This window comes from Bombyx mandarina, chromosome 06 (genome assembly GCF_030267445.1).
Source record: "Bombyx mandarina strain Sakado chromosome 06, ASM3026744v2".
Lineage (NCBI taxonomy): Eukaryota > Metazoa > Arthropoda > Insecta > Lepidoptera > Bombycidae > Bombyx > Bombyx mandarina.
In genome coordinates this window covers 14,871,542-14,884,451 of record NC_143213.1, presented here as the reverse complement: position 1 = coordinate 14,884,451, position 12,910 = coordinate 14,871,542, and the positions used below count along the sequence as shown (strand labels likewise).

General features: G+C 41.9%; 1 protein-coding gene across 5 annotated transcripts; it reads right to left on the bottom strand.

Annotated features, from left to right (window-relative positions):
• Nucleotides 1-24: 24 nt before the first annotated feature.
• On the bottom strand, nt 25-12,831 carry LOC114253568 (zinc finger Y-chromosomal protein 1). 5 transcript variants are annotated; one of them, XR_016323267.1, is made up of 11 exons: nt 12,407-12,829; nt 11,639-11,776; nt 10,813-11,379; nt 9,979-10,106; nt 9,074-9,148; nt 8,166-8,295; nt 7,076-7,297; nt 5,240-5,350; nt 1,822-1,923; nt 1,023-1,194; nt 25-149 (listed from the first exon to the last, which is right to left on the bottom strand). XR_016323267.1 is itself a non-coding variant. In XM_028188493.2 (11 exons), the coding sequence occupies exons 1-11, from the start codon at nt 12,512-12,514 to the stop codon at nt 78-80; spliced, it is 1,752 nt and encodes a 583-aa protein (XP_028044294.2). In that variant the 5' UTR covers nt 12,515-12,831; the 3' UTR covers nt 25-77. The 5 variants fall into 5 exon arrangements, 4 of the variants coding, with proteins under 4 accessions (XP_028044294.2, XP_089584548.1, XP_028044296.2 ...); XM_028188493.2 differs by having other exon boundaries at nt 1,023-1,121; nt 12,407-12,831; XM_089728422.1 differs by lacking the exon at nt 1,023-1,194.
• Nucleotides 12,832-12,910: the final 79 nt, after the last annotated feature.

Below are 12,910 nucleotides of genomic sequence, written 5' to 3'. Positions count from 1 at the left end.
TCGATCAGAAATAAAACACGAGACTGATATGAAATAATTTAATTTTTAATTACATTAAGTTAATGAGTCGAACATAATCAGAAAATCGTTGGAACTGCGACTTGAGGTTGGTTTTTTCTTCTAGCGGGAAGTTTTATACCCAAATGTACCTGTTGGATAATAATTTATAATCAATTCGTAGCATTATTGTAAGGTAATAAAGGTATTTCCTATTTACTTGCTACATATAAATTAAATATGATTATGCTTAGCTAGATGATGAATTTAAAAAGATAGAGAGACGACTTAGCTATGGACGACACTAAGAATATAATTCTAAGATAGTTTGGTGCCTTATAGTATACTGTATAGTATACTATAGTTGTTACCGTCGTCGCGTGGTCTAGGAAAGGTGCCCATAATTTATATCCGTATGCATGGTATCAGTAGTTATAAATATTTTATGAACAGATATGAGTAGAAGGGTTATTTCGATAATATCCTGAAAAAGATCCAATCATTTTTTCTTACACTATTTTTAAATACAAATAATTTAAGATTTATTTTCTTTTTTTTAGTGGGATTTTCTATAAAGCGTATTTCTTTAGTTTTTTTAAGCTATTATTAAATTTATTTCATGATGTTTAAAAGATATTTAAAATAAAAAAAAAGTAAAAAAAAAGGTCGCTAAAACCGAACTGCCCTTCGTGTATAAGATAACGAAATAAATGTGATATTGAATAGTTATTTTCGAAATTTAAAAATATCGGCAAAATGAGTTCTTTTAAGACAGCTGTCGCCGTTTATCGGCAACAGTAATCAACAGTATCTTACAATTAATTGTGTGTCCATGTAGAAAATACATGTACTTAATGGATAGGCCAATATTTATATGAGTGTTGGACTCCCTAATAACAATGACAATAAATAATAATGTTAATTTTAAATGCCCAGCGAATTGGGCGAGTACGGCTAGTAAATAAATAATAGTGTTATTGTTACGCTGAAATTAGAAGAACGATTCTAGAGATGTTGTTACGTACGGTTTGTTGATGGGTGCGCAGACCGGACCGCCACTTGAAGGTCTTGGGGCAGAGCTCGCAGGCGAACGATCGCTCGCTCGTGTGCACCGTCGAGTGGCTCTGTCCAGGGACCACTCCGAGTTACGTACCAACACATGTTGCCATGAGTTTTACGGAATCACGTCTGTGATTGCTTTTAAATCGAAAAGGTAATCGTTGATATGAAGGTAGCGTGTCTGACGGCGGCTCTAATGAGTCTGCTTGATCCATCACTACCCTTTATTCAAACTTTTTTTGTTGCTTACATAAAGGTAAATGCCGAAATGAAATTTAGGGACTTTAAAAGTACCTACAGCGGCTGTCCTACCCTTCAAACTGAAACGCATTACTGCTTCACGACAGAAACAGGCAGCGTGGTGGTACTTACTCGCGCGGACTCACAAAACATCCTACCGCCAGTAATTACGCATATAATTTTGATTTTTATTACACGGTATTGTTCCTTCGGCTTAAAAGTCAATCGTGAACATTTGTTAAGTACGTATGTCATTAGAGAAATCCGAATATCGCTCGATACGAATGCACCGGGCGTCTTATCTTATAAGCCGCGACGACTTCAAAACTATTAATATATACAATATTCTCTACATAATACTCTTTGCTTGACTTGAGCTTACTTGGCTTGAGGCAGAAGACATGGAGGTATGTTGTTGTTGGGTTTGAATGTGTAAGTTTTTTTTTTCCTTACGTCTGTAGGGTGGGGGCAGGACTTCACACAATACACTCTGAGATTAGGGCCACAGAGCACACCGTCTCTCACCTTGAGTGAGGACTGCTTGACGAAGCCCTTGGGGCAGTCCGGACACTGGAAGGGTCGCTCGCCCGTGTGCGTGCGCATGTGGTACCTCAGTATGGTCGTGTTCTACAAACGAAACGTAACGGAGTCACAATCATTACCGGGGTAATGTTCGGTAATGGTAAAACATCGGATCGGCGCACGGCACTGTTAGTCTTAGGCACTGCAGTTAGGCTATGTCAACAACTATTTGAGACGGTAGTCAAGACAATTTATGACTAAGCTACTATAAATACGAGTGACTATTGTCGCACAAGACCGGCTCCGACGGCATCCGCAACCGCGCGCTTAAATTGTTACCAGCCCAACTGATAACGATGTTGGCCACCATACTAAAAGCTGCTATGACGAACTGCATCTTTCCCGCGGCGTGGAAAGAAGCGGACGTTATCGGCATACATAAGCCGGGCAAACCAAAGAACGAAACCGCGAGTTACCGCCCCATCAGTCTCCTCCCGGCGATAGGCAAACTATACGAACGGCTCCTTCGTAAACGCCTCTGGGACTTCGTATCCGCGAATAAAATTCTTATAGACGAGCAGTTTGGATTCCGCGCCAGACACTCGTGCGTCCATCAAGTGCACCGCCTCACGGAGCATATCTTACTAGGGCTGAACAGGCGGAAACCCATTCCGACAGGAGCCCTCTTCTTCGATATAGCGAAGGCGTTCGACAAAGTCTGGCACAACGGTTTGATATACAAACTGTATAACATGGGAGTGCCAGACAGACTCGTGCTCATCATACGAGACTACTTGTCGAACCGTTCGTTCCGATATCGAGTCGAGGGAACGCGTTCCCGGCCCCGTCACGTCACAGCCGGAGTCCCGCAAGGCTCCGCCCTCTCCCCGTTACTATTCAGTTTGTATATCAACGATATACCCCGGTCTCCGGAGACCCATCTGGCGCTCTTCGCCGATGACACCGCCATCTACTACTCGTGTAGGAAGAAGGCGTTGCTTCATCGACGACTTCAGACCGCAGCTACCACCATGGGACAGTGGTTCCGGAAGTGGCGCATCGACATCAACCCCACGAAAAGCACAGCGGTGCTCTTCAAAAGGGGTCGCCCTCCGAACACCACGCTGAGCATCCCCCTCCCGACTAGGCGCGTCAACACCTCCGCCCCCGCCGTTCGCCCAATCACGATGTTCGACCAGCCCATACCGTGGGCCCCGAAGGTCAAATATTTAGGCGTCACCCTCGACAGTAGGATGACATTCCGCCCCCACATCAAGACGGTACGCGATCGTGCCGCCTTCATTCTAGGACGTCTCTACCCGATGATATGTAGGCGAAGTAAAATGTCCCTTAGAAATAAGGTGACACTCTACAAAACTTGCATACGCCCCGTCATGACCTATGCAAGTGTAGTGTTCGCTCACGCGGCCCGCATACACTTAAAATCCTTCCAAATCATTCAATCCCGTTTTTGCAGGATAGCCGTCGGAGCCCCGTGGTTCGTCAGGAACGTCGACCTCCATGACGACCTGGACTTAGAGTCCATCAGTAAGTATCTGCAGTCGGCGTCCATGCGCCACTTCGATAAAGCGGCACGACACGAGAACCCTCTCATCGTGGCCGCCGGTAACTACATTCCCGATCCTGCGGACAGAATGGAAAGCAGTCGACGTCGCCCAAAACACGTCATCTCGGATCCCCCCGATCCACTAACGGTGCTTTTAGCTACCTCAAGCACCGGTCACCGTTCTCGTCGAACCCGTCGCTTGCGACGAAGGGCTCGACGAGTAAATTAACTCTCAGACACAGCCCACTGAGTTTCTCGCCGGATCTTCTCAGTGGGTCGCGTTTCCGATCCGGTGGTAGATTCTGCGAAGCACGGCTCTTGCTAGGGTTCGTGTTAGCAACATCGTCAGGTTTGAGCCCCGTGAGCTCACCTACTAAAGTTAGGGTTACGCTGACATAGCCTCTCTAGGCTATCAGCTTAGGTAGGAAAAAAAAAAAAAAAAACGCACAAGACATTCCGACTCGAGCAGCCGAACGGAGCGGAGCTCTCTGTTGTTATCGTTGTACACTTGAAATGTAATAAATGGAATTTATTGGGAAAGTGAGTCTTAATTACTGTTACTATTAAAGGCAATGATAATGATGAAGAGAATGGCGTCAACAACGCTGACGTTTTTAGAAATCATTTAAAAAAAACCCAGGAATTAGCCAAATCCGTCATATCCTAATATCCTTAATTTATCAAAATTTAAAAAACAAAATTTTTGAAAGAGGGTTGATTGTGAGTGACGGTGAGTATTTAGTGGAGCCCGCGGACATCTCGACGCGAGCGCCGCGCAATCCTGGGACATGAGGCCGGTTTCACCTTTCAAACTAGAATATACGACTGTTACCCAATGAAAACGGCCAGGGTCATGGTAGCAACCTATTTTGTACATCCCTACCTAAGGGACTATTCCAACTACTCATTAACCGGTAGACGAGCTCTTGGCAACCTGAAAGAATTGCTAACAGTGGCTCTAGCAAGAGCAGTGCTTTGCTGAATCTAGCACCGGATCGGAAACGCGACCCACTGAGAAGATCCGGCGGGAAACTGAGTGGGCTGTGTATAGACATGGGTCATGGATGGATGATCATGGAACCCCTATGGGTTAGTTCGCTCGTCGTGGATCCGTGAGGACGGTGACCGGGGCGGGCTTACAATACTAGTCGTTCTAATAAAGCCACAATTTTGAAACTCTTCTACGTGAGTTAGAAGTGGATTGTATAGTAAATAGTCTTAAGCACGTCATTACGGATCCTCTCGATCCATTAACGGTGCTTTTAGGTATCTCAAGCACCGGTCTTCGGTCGAACCTGTCGCTTGCCATGAAGGGCTTGGCGAGTAAATTAACCCTCAGACACAGCCCACTGAGTTTCACGCCGGATCTTCTCAGCGGGTCGCGTTTCAGATCCAGTGGTAGATTCTGCGAAGCCCTGATTTTGCTAGGGAAAGTGTTAGCAACACTCCCGATGAGAGCCCCGTGAGCGTACCTACTAGCTCGGTTAATCTATAATAACCGGAGTAGAGTTCATCCGTACTATCTGGAGCTACTGCGGTCTTCTACGGTGCCTTTCCAGAGGTCTTTTTTGCCACGTACCATGCGGCTATGGAATGAACTCCCCTCCACGGTGTTTCCCGAGCGCTATGACATGTCCTTCTTCAAACGCGGCTTGTAGAGAGTATTAAGCGGTAGGCAGCGGTTTGGCTCTGCCCCTAGCATTGCTGAAGTTCATGGGCGACGGTAACCACTCACCATCAGGTGGGCCGTGCGCTTGTCTGGCTACAAGGGCAATAAAAAAAAAAAAAAATCTCTCGACGTTACTACAATAGCTAGGAGAAAAAAAAACTTAGTAAATAGTGTCGGGTGGGTACCGGCAGCGCCTTCCCGCAGCGCTCGCACACGACGGCGGGCGCGCGCTGGGCGGCGTGCGCGCGCCGGTAGTGCGCCCCGCGCCGCGACGCGCGCGCGAACGTCTTCTTGCACTGCCGACAGCAAATCAAATCAAAAAAACTTTATTCAACATAAATGAAAGTACATACTTGTTGAACGTCAAAAAGAACTACCGCCAATTCGCAAAAACTAGCCTCCGTCTTGAGAAGAACTGGAAATAAACTCAGCGGGCATGTCTTTTTTCTTCTTTTTAAGCTATTGCATAGATTTTATCGCGGGCCTTGAGCGCGGCTTGAGAGCGGAATCATGAAATTCCGTAACGAAAAAAACCTTACACTCCTCACTCTGCCTACCATGTAGCTCGCGTTCAACACATGCACACGTTGCGCTTGTGTAGTGTTTGTGAATAAGCGCGCGGCGTGACGTCACACTGCATGCGCATCATGAAAAGTCTGCCCATCTCTCTCTCTTTCTCTAGAGCGGTCTAGCTTATGAGTGTGAAGGGGGCAGTTAAGGCTTTGCTTTTATTAATGTTTAATATAGCGTGGTCTTGTTTTATTATTGTTTTAATATTAAATTATCATTGTCTAATTATAATTGCATAAGTTGATAAAAAATGCTATGCCATAGTTTTACCGCGGCAGTTCCCGAGTGCCACACGTTTTTTTTTAATATTAGTTTTTTTTTTATATTAATTTTTACAATGAGTATTATAACGTAACAATTATTGCAATATTGAAATGCCCGGAGCGAGCAACACCCGTTAGAGCCCGTTCACACACGGTCTCCGTTTTACTGGTCCGTTTTGTCGGATACGTTTTTTTCCTTCGATGGAGCATGCAGTTGTATGAGCGACACATATGGTACAGTATTCAGTATACAGTAAAAAAAAAACGGTCCCGTAAATTACGACAATCCGTTTTGTTATCAAATACTGGATGAACGGAATACGTATCCGTATAATTTTTCCCGGATAGAAACTGTGCGGGGGTGAGGGGGCTGGCGGGCGGTGCAGCTAGACAAACAAGTTTCATCCTGATAGAATAGCGGTGGTATACTACGAATTTGCTTGTGAACATCGTATCCAGTAATAACGGATAGGTTGAACGTTATACGGTGCCTATGTGTGAACAAAGCATATTTTTTTGTCGTATCCATTAAAACGGGTACCGTGTACACGGAGACTATGTGTGAACGTAGCCTTAGCGGTCAGACTTACGTAATTACTGGTGGTAGGACCGCTTGTGAGTCCGCGCGGGTAGGTACCACCACCCTGCCTATTTCTGCCGTGAAGCAATATTTAATAATGCATATCTGTTTGAAGGGCGGGGCAGCCGTTGTAACTAAACTGAGACCTTAGACCTCATATCTTAAAATGGGTGGCGGCATTTGTAGATGTCTATGGGCTCCTATAATCACTTAACGTCAGGTGGGCCGTGAGTTCGTGCACTAACTTAAGCAATAAAAAAACATATTAAGATTAGTGTAGTTGGTCAGTACTCATGCATAAGCGTCGCCCTGCACACCAGAATGTATGCTTCTATTTATTTGTTTATTTATTTTTCTCTCTTTTCTCTGGTAGCGTATGAGGCTATTCCAGATACGTATAGACGGGTAAGTGAACTCACGGGCTCAACCTGAGAGAATATGCTAACACTAGCCCTAGCAAGAGCAGTGCTACTCATATTCTACCACCGAATTGGATTCGCTGAGAAGATCCGACGAAAAACTCAGTGGGCTGTATCTATGGATTAGTTAGAAGAGAATATGCTGCTCCACATTCAACCCACATATGCATCAATCCGCAGTCGACTCACCTTGGTACAGGGGTACAGTTTATCATTCTTTTTATTCCCGTGAGTTTCTAACAAATGTTCGCGCAACGACGGCCTGCTGTCGAAACTGCGGCCGCAGTGAGCGCACGCAGCGCCCGGCATGCTCGCCGACTTGTTGCACGACATGCTGTGCGTCCGATAGGCTTCGTTATTCAGGAATCGTGTTTCACAATTTGCGCATTTAGCGTTCGGTGGGTATTTCAACTGTAAACATTTTTATATGGTATTCGGTTTGTGGCAAAATGTTACTTCAATTAAATTATAAATTTTACAGCCAAAGTATCTGATATCTATTTTTTTTAAGATAAAAAAAACCGTCTCTGTTTAAAGATAGAAGTCGAAATATTTATTTGTTTTACAAAAATGGGACTGGTAAACAAATAAATAATAACTGGGAACAAATCAAGTACGGTCATTCGGCTCCAATTTAGCATTCTCTGTGTTATGGGTACCGGAGACTGACATACACACTTATTTTTCTTTAAGGTATTTTATGACCTGGTAACTAAGACCTTTAGGTCAAGTCTTAATTTAATTTATATTCTTATTTTTATATTATGAAGTGAATGAAATGAAGATGATTAACTTGAGACATTAATCAACTGATAAGAAATTAAATGAAATGAGATGACATGGGATGAAATATAATCTGAGTAAAATGGTGGACATTTATTGAGACTTTTCCAGTGAGCTTTTTGAAGGACCCCGAGAAGCTACGTCCAGCGGTTTTGTTTCATTTTCCCACATTTGTACACTTTCACAAATACTAAACAGTTAATAAACCACCGTTATTACACATTTAAACCTCAAAAAACACTAAATAGAAAAAATAAAGCAAATCACACCACTTCACTCCTCGCGTTCCCGCCAAAAAGTCCCCAGATAATAGATATAATTCACGTATAGATAATAAACACCTCAGACAAGGAACAAACAAATCTGTTCATCGCACATAATTTTTGTCCGATCCCGAAATCGAACCCGCGACCCTCCACCCAACAGTCAGGGCCGCTGACTACTGCTCCACCGAATCAGCGTTACTTGGTTCATATAAAACACCCTACAAACTGACCTCCTTATGGACCAAGTTCTGGTGACACTTGAGGCCGGTCTCGGAGACGTAGGACTCGCCGCACAGCTCACACCAGATGCACTTCGACGGGTGACTGTACCTTATGTGCGCTAAGTATGTGGTTTGTTTGCTGAAAATCAATACACAACTTGAATCACCGGCGACGCTTGGTACAAGCGTAGGCCCCAACTGGTGTTAAGTGGTTACGGGAGCCCATAGACATTTACAACGTAAATGCGCCACCCTCCTTGAGATATAAGTTCTAAGGTCTCAGTATAGCTACAACGGCTGCCCCACCCTTCAGACTGAAACGCATTACTACTTCACGGTAGAAATAGGCATGGCGGTGGTACCTACCCGTGCGGACTCACAAGAGGTCCTACCACCGGTAAAAAGCACCAGTCACCGGCGACGCCAGCTATAAGGGCAGACCCCAACTGCTGTTAAAAAGTTACCGGAGCCCAGAGATATCTACAACGTAAATGCTGCCACCTACCACTTTTTTTTCTACTTATGCTGATAGCCGTGAGGAGCTATATCAGCGTTGCCTTAGCGTATAGGTGAGCTCACGGGGCTCAAACTGGAGTGTTGCTAACACTAGCCTTAGCAAGAGCAGTGCTTCGCAGAATCTACCACCGGATCTGAAACGCGACCCACTGAGAAGATCCGCCGAGAAACTCAGTGGACTAAGCCTCGAGACATGAAGCCTTCATACCGAAACGCATTACTGCTTCATGGCAGAAATAGGCAGGGTGGCGGTACCTACCCATGTGCTCACAAGACGTACCAGTAAAAGTGAGCACTTGCATCATATCTTAATAGCATACAATGGTTCCACCACTTGTGTCAACACAGCTGTCTGTCTATTTATGTGAGTCGTTATGAGCCCTATGAATGTTCATACTCACTCGTAAGTCTTATCACAGTTTTGACACTTGTACACCTGGCCTCTGTGCATGTTGTAATGTTCTACTGCTTGTGAGCTGAAATATTGAAATGAGTACACAACTTGAATAAGAGAGAAATGATAACACGGGTTAGCTAATGTTTCATTCAGTTGGTGAGTAAATAGAGATGAAACGGATAGTGGTTTGGCCGGATACCGAATATTTGGCAAGCTGCGAGGCCGGAGCACCGGATATTCGGCCCTTTCGGAGATATTCATGCGCGTTCAGGTGTTGTCGCACGTGGGCGGAGCCTCCTGGCTGAGCCTTTGCTCGTCCACCTGACCTGGTGAAACTGGAAAGGCCTCCGGGCCACCAGTAATCTTTCAATCATAAAAAAAACGTGGGCGGAGGTCGCGACGACTCGGTACGACGACAATTTAGTATTCATTCTACCACAATTTGCCACTTGTTAATTTTGAGTAATAAACAAACTAATTAATAAAGCAATCACTTTTGACGTGCGATGATAAAAATAAAAGTTGTCCATAGCCTATTGTGGTATTATTTCCGTTTTGTATAACCATGAGATTTTCTTAAATTTTACTATAACTCCGGCCGGATACCGGATAGTTACCGGATATCCGTTTCATCTCTAGTAATTAAGCAGCCGGGTCACAAAGATTTGAGTGAGATGATCTTTATTAAGGCACAAGTTAAATTAAACTGTTAAGTAGATACTAACGTCCACAGTGCTCGCATCCAATGGTACAGACCTGAGCAATCTCATGTTGGACCTTCTGCAAGTGTGCTTCAATACGAAACTGTACAGATCACGTAAGAACCTAGAACCACTGGTCCACCTGTATTTCCCTGGATTGATTGATTGGATTAACTTCACACACCGCATAAAGAATCACAAATATTACCTAAGTATAGAGACATGTTTACATTGTCTGCAGGCGAACTTCAAGCGATGAGTCTTCATGTGTCTTTTCAACATTTTCTTGTCTCTGTAACGTGTCTTGCATATATCACACACCTCATCGCCTCGACTCTGAAAACAACTATTGGATTCATACAATATACTCAATTTTTTTATGTAATCGATATATCAACCTCAAATACGACACAAAAAAAATATCTTTATTGCCAAGCAGGCAGACGAGCGTATGGCTCACCTGATGGTAAGCGGTTACGGTCAATAGACGTCAGCAATGCCAGGTCAACGCAATGCCAACTTCAGCAGAGCCAAGCTACTCCCTGCAAAAATGGCATGTCTTAAACAAGTGAAAGAGTTCACGGCCTTTCTGACCTTTGTAGCTACCGGACCACATAGACAGCACTATGTGAATGACCCACATATAAGTGAATTGTAAAGGATAACACCTATCCCTCCCTTCAAGGAATTGACAATGGTTACGCAGCAGTAACAATGGGTAGCGGTACCTGTAAAGGCTCATTAGTACTAGTCCTACTAGCAGTAAAAAGTGGTCTGAATTAAGAAACTTTTCCTAAAATGGGTTAAAAATTTGTTGTTTGTGTGTTGAGTTGTCTAGTGGTTCTCTAACTATTTACATGACTTAAACAGAAAGCTTATCAGCTTATTTAGGGGGAAAGAAAATAATGATTAAAATTTTAGATTGATAATAATTTGGCATCAAAAATGCATATGACAACGATTGGTATTCATTGCGTGTGTATAATAATATATATTATACCCTGTAACAAACAGCTTGTAAATACATACGATTAACACTTACAGGATCATGCAACTTTTTAAAATGTTTATTCAAGTTATCATCGTCCATATAGCTTTTGTAGCATAGGCTGCATCTGAATGGATACGAAAAGCCATTTTTACGTTTCAAAATCTCTTTGTATTGATCTTCGGTACTCAAAGTTATTATATTCAAATCATATGTATGTTCAAAATTGGCCATGTTCTGTTTTGTTTCAAAATATTTTCCTATCTGCTTAAATTTTTTTTTACGTGTCCGTTTTTTTATTTCATTATTTAATTCGGTTACCAATGTTTTTTCTTCATTTTCCACCAATTCTTTCGTTAAGGTGTTTTTCTTGTGTATTTCTGTATCCAAATCATCCAGTCCCTTGTTAGATTCAAAAACATTTTTGCAATCATGGTCATTTAATTCATTTTTTATATTAACATTGACTAGTTCTTTAATGTTTTCATCTTTAATGTTTGTATCATCTCTTTCTTTATTTTCAGATTCAATGTAGACTTCAGTTAAAATAGGATTTTTGCTTTCATTATATTCAACTTTTTCTGCTGTGGTTTTAACATGTGAGGGTGTTGAGATATCATCCTGGAATGTTAAATCATTTATTGCGTTTTGAGTTATAATAGGCTCGCATTGGTTTCTAATGAACTATGAACGGAATATTTCGCAAAGTTTGCAGATAGTGGCTCTATGTAAAAAAGCTTTGCCAGCAAGAGGATTAATACAGATTCACCTCAAAAAGTATTATCTGCTGCTCATTTTATAGTCATTTAAAAGCATTACAATAAGCTAACATAAACATACTGTTAAGGACTCTATTTGACTCGTTTACTCATCTACTTACACTATCAAGCACTTCACTGTTCAATGTTTGTTCCAGAACCTCATTTGAGTGTTGGCATCTTTCTCTGAATCGATGACATATTAACAACTGTGCATGACATACATGGCAGAAGATATATGGTTTTCTAGATGAGAACACCTGAAATAAATTGTTTCTTTATAGTTTACAACTAGAAGATTATCTTTTGAAGTATCCATGTTTGGGCTTGCGTTCTCGAGTGAGTTTGGGCTCATATCACATCACATTTTTATTTATTTTATTTATTGCTTAGATGGGTGGACGAGCTCACAGCCCACCTGGTGTTAAGTGGTTACTGGAGCCCATAGACATCTACAACGTAAATGCGCCACCCACCTTGAGATAAGTTCTAAGGTCTCAGTATAGTTACAAGTAAAGTGGAAGTTGTTGTGGCTAAGGATAAGATGCCTGGTGTACTCATATTGAGAAATGTGATTATGCCAGAGTTCAAAACCCATCTCAAGGTTGATAGCAACCATGTTGTGATGTCTACAGGCTCCAGTAACCCCTTAACACCAGATGGGCCGTGAGCGAGTTCACTCACCTAAGCAAGCAAAAAAATTTAATTAACAAAATATTTGCAAATAAATAATTTGATTTCTTTTGCTTTGTAATATACTAATTCTTTTTGTTTCTTCCACTATCTTTGTAATATTATGTTTAAGTATTTTTTAAAGGGAATTTTAAGACTGAAATTGTTCTAATTTTAAATAAGGTTTTTTCAGTGTTGCAAATTTATATGTATCTCACTTGGTCACCACTTAATAATCTGAACGTTTCTTCAAGTTGCGAGTTTTCAATTTTCTTTAGGTTTTCTACACCAAGGCACGCTCGGCAAAGCTTTTTAGATTTCTCCATTTAAAATTTTTACTAATTGTATATAAGAACTATCATTTGTTTATTGTAGGGGAAAATTTTGTTTAGAACTGTTTAAATGTTGATTAAGATCATGTTGATTTTTCATCAACTAAATTAATTTGATATTATATCATATGTTGTTGTATAAAAATAGTGTAGTTTAAGGCATGTTTATTGTGTTATAACATGTGTATTTCTTATCGATAATCTTGTTTGTTCTACAGTTTAATATAATAAGTAGATGACGTAGATGTACAAATGTAAATGTTGTAATAAATGTTTTATCTATGTCGGAGAGATGCATAAACATAGACTACATGAAAGATTAGAGATAGGTAGAAGGTTTTAGGTATAGGTTAGGAGTTGGCCTCGAGATCGATCTGAAATTGAATTATA

Coding starts and splice junctions, on each gene's coding strand:
- LOC114253568 (XM_028188493.2), bottom strand. CDS start 12,514: ATGGAGAAATCTAAAAAGCTTTGCCGAGCGTGCCTTGGTGTAGAAAAC. Junction 9,149..9,978: donor AAACATGTCTCTATACTTAG/GTAATATTTGTG, acceptor TCAATATTTCAG/CTCACAAGCAGTAGAACATT. Junction 150..1,022: donor TGCGCACCCATCAACAAACC/GTACGTAACAAC, acceptor ATTATCCAACAG/GTACATTTGGGTATAAAACT.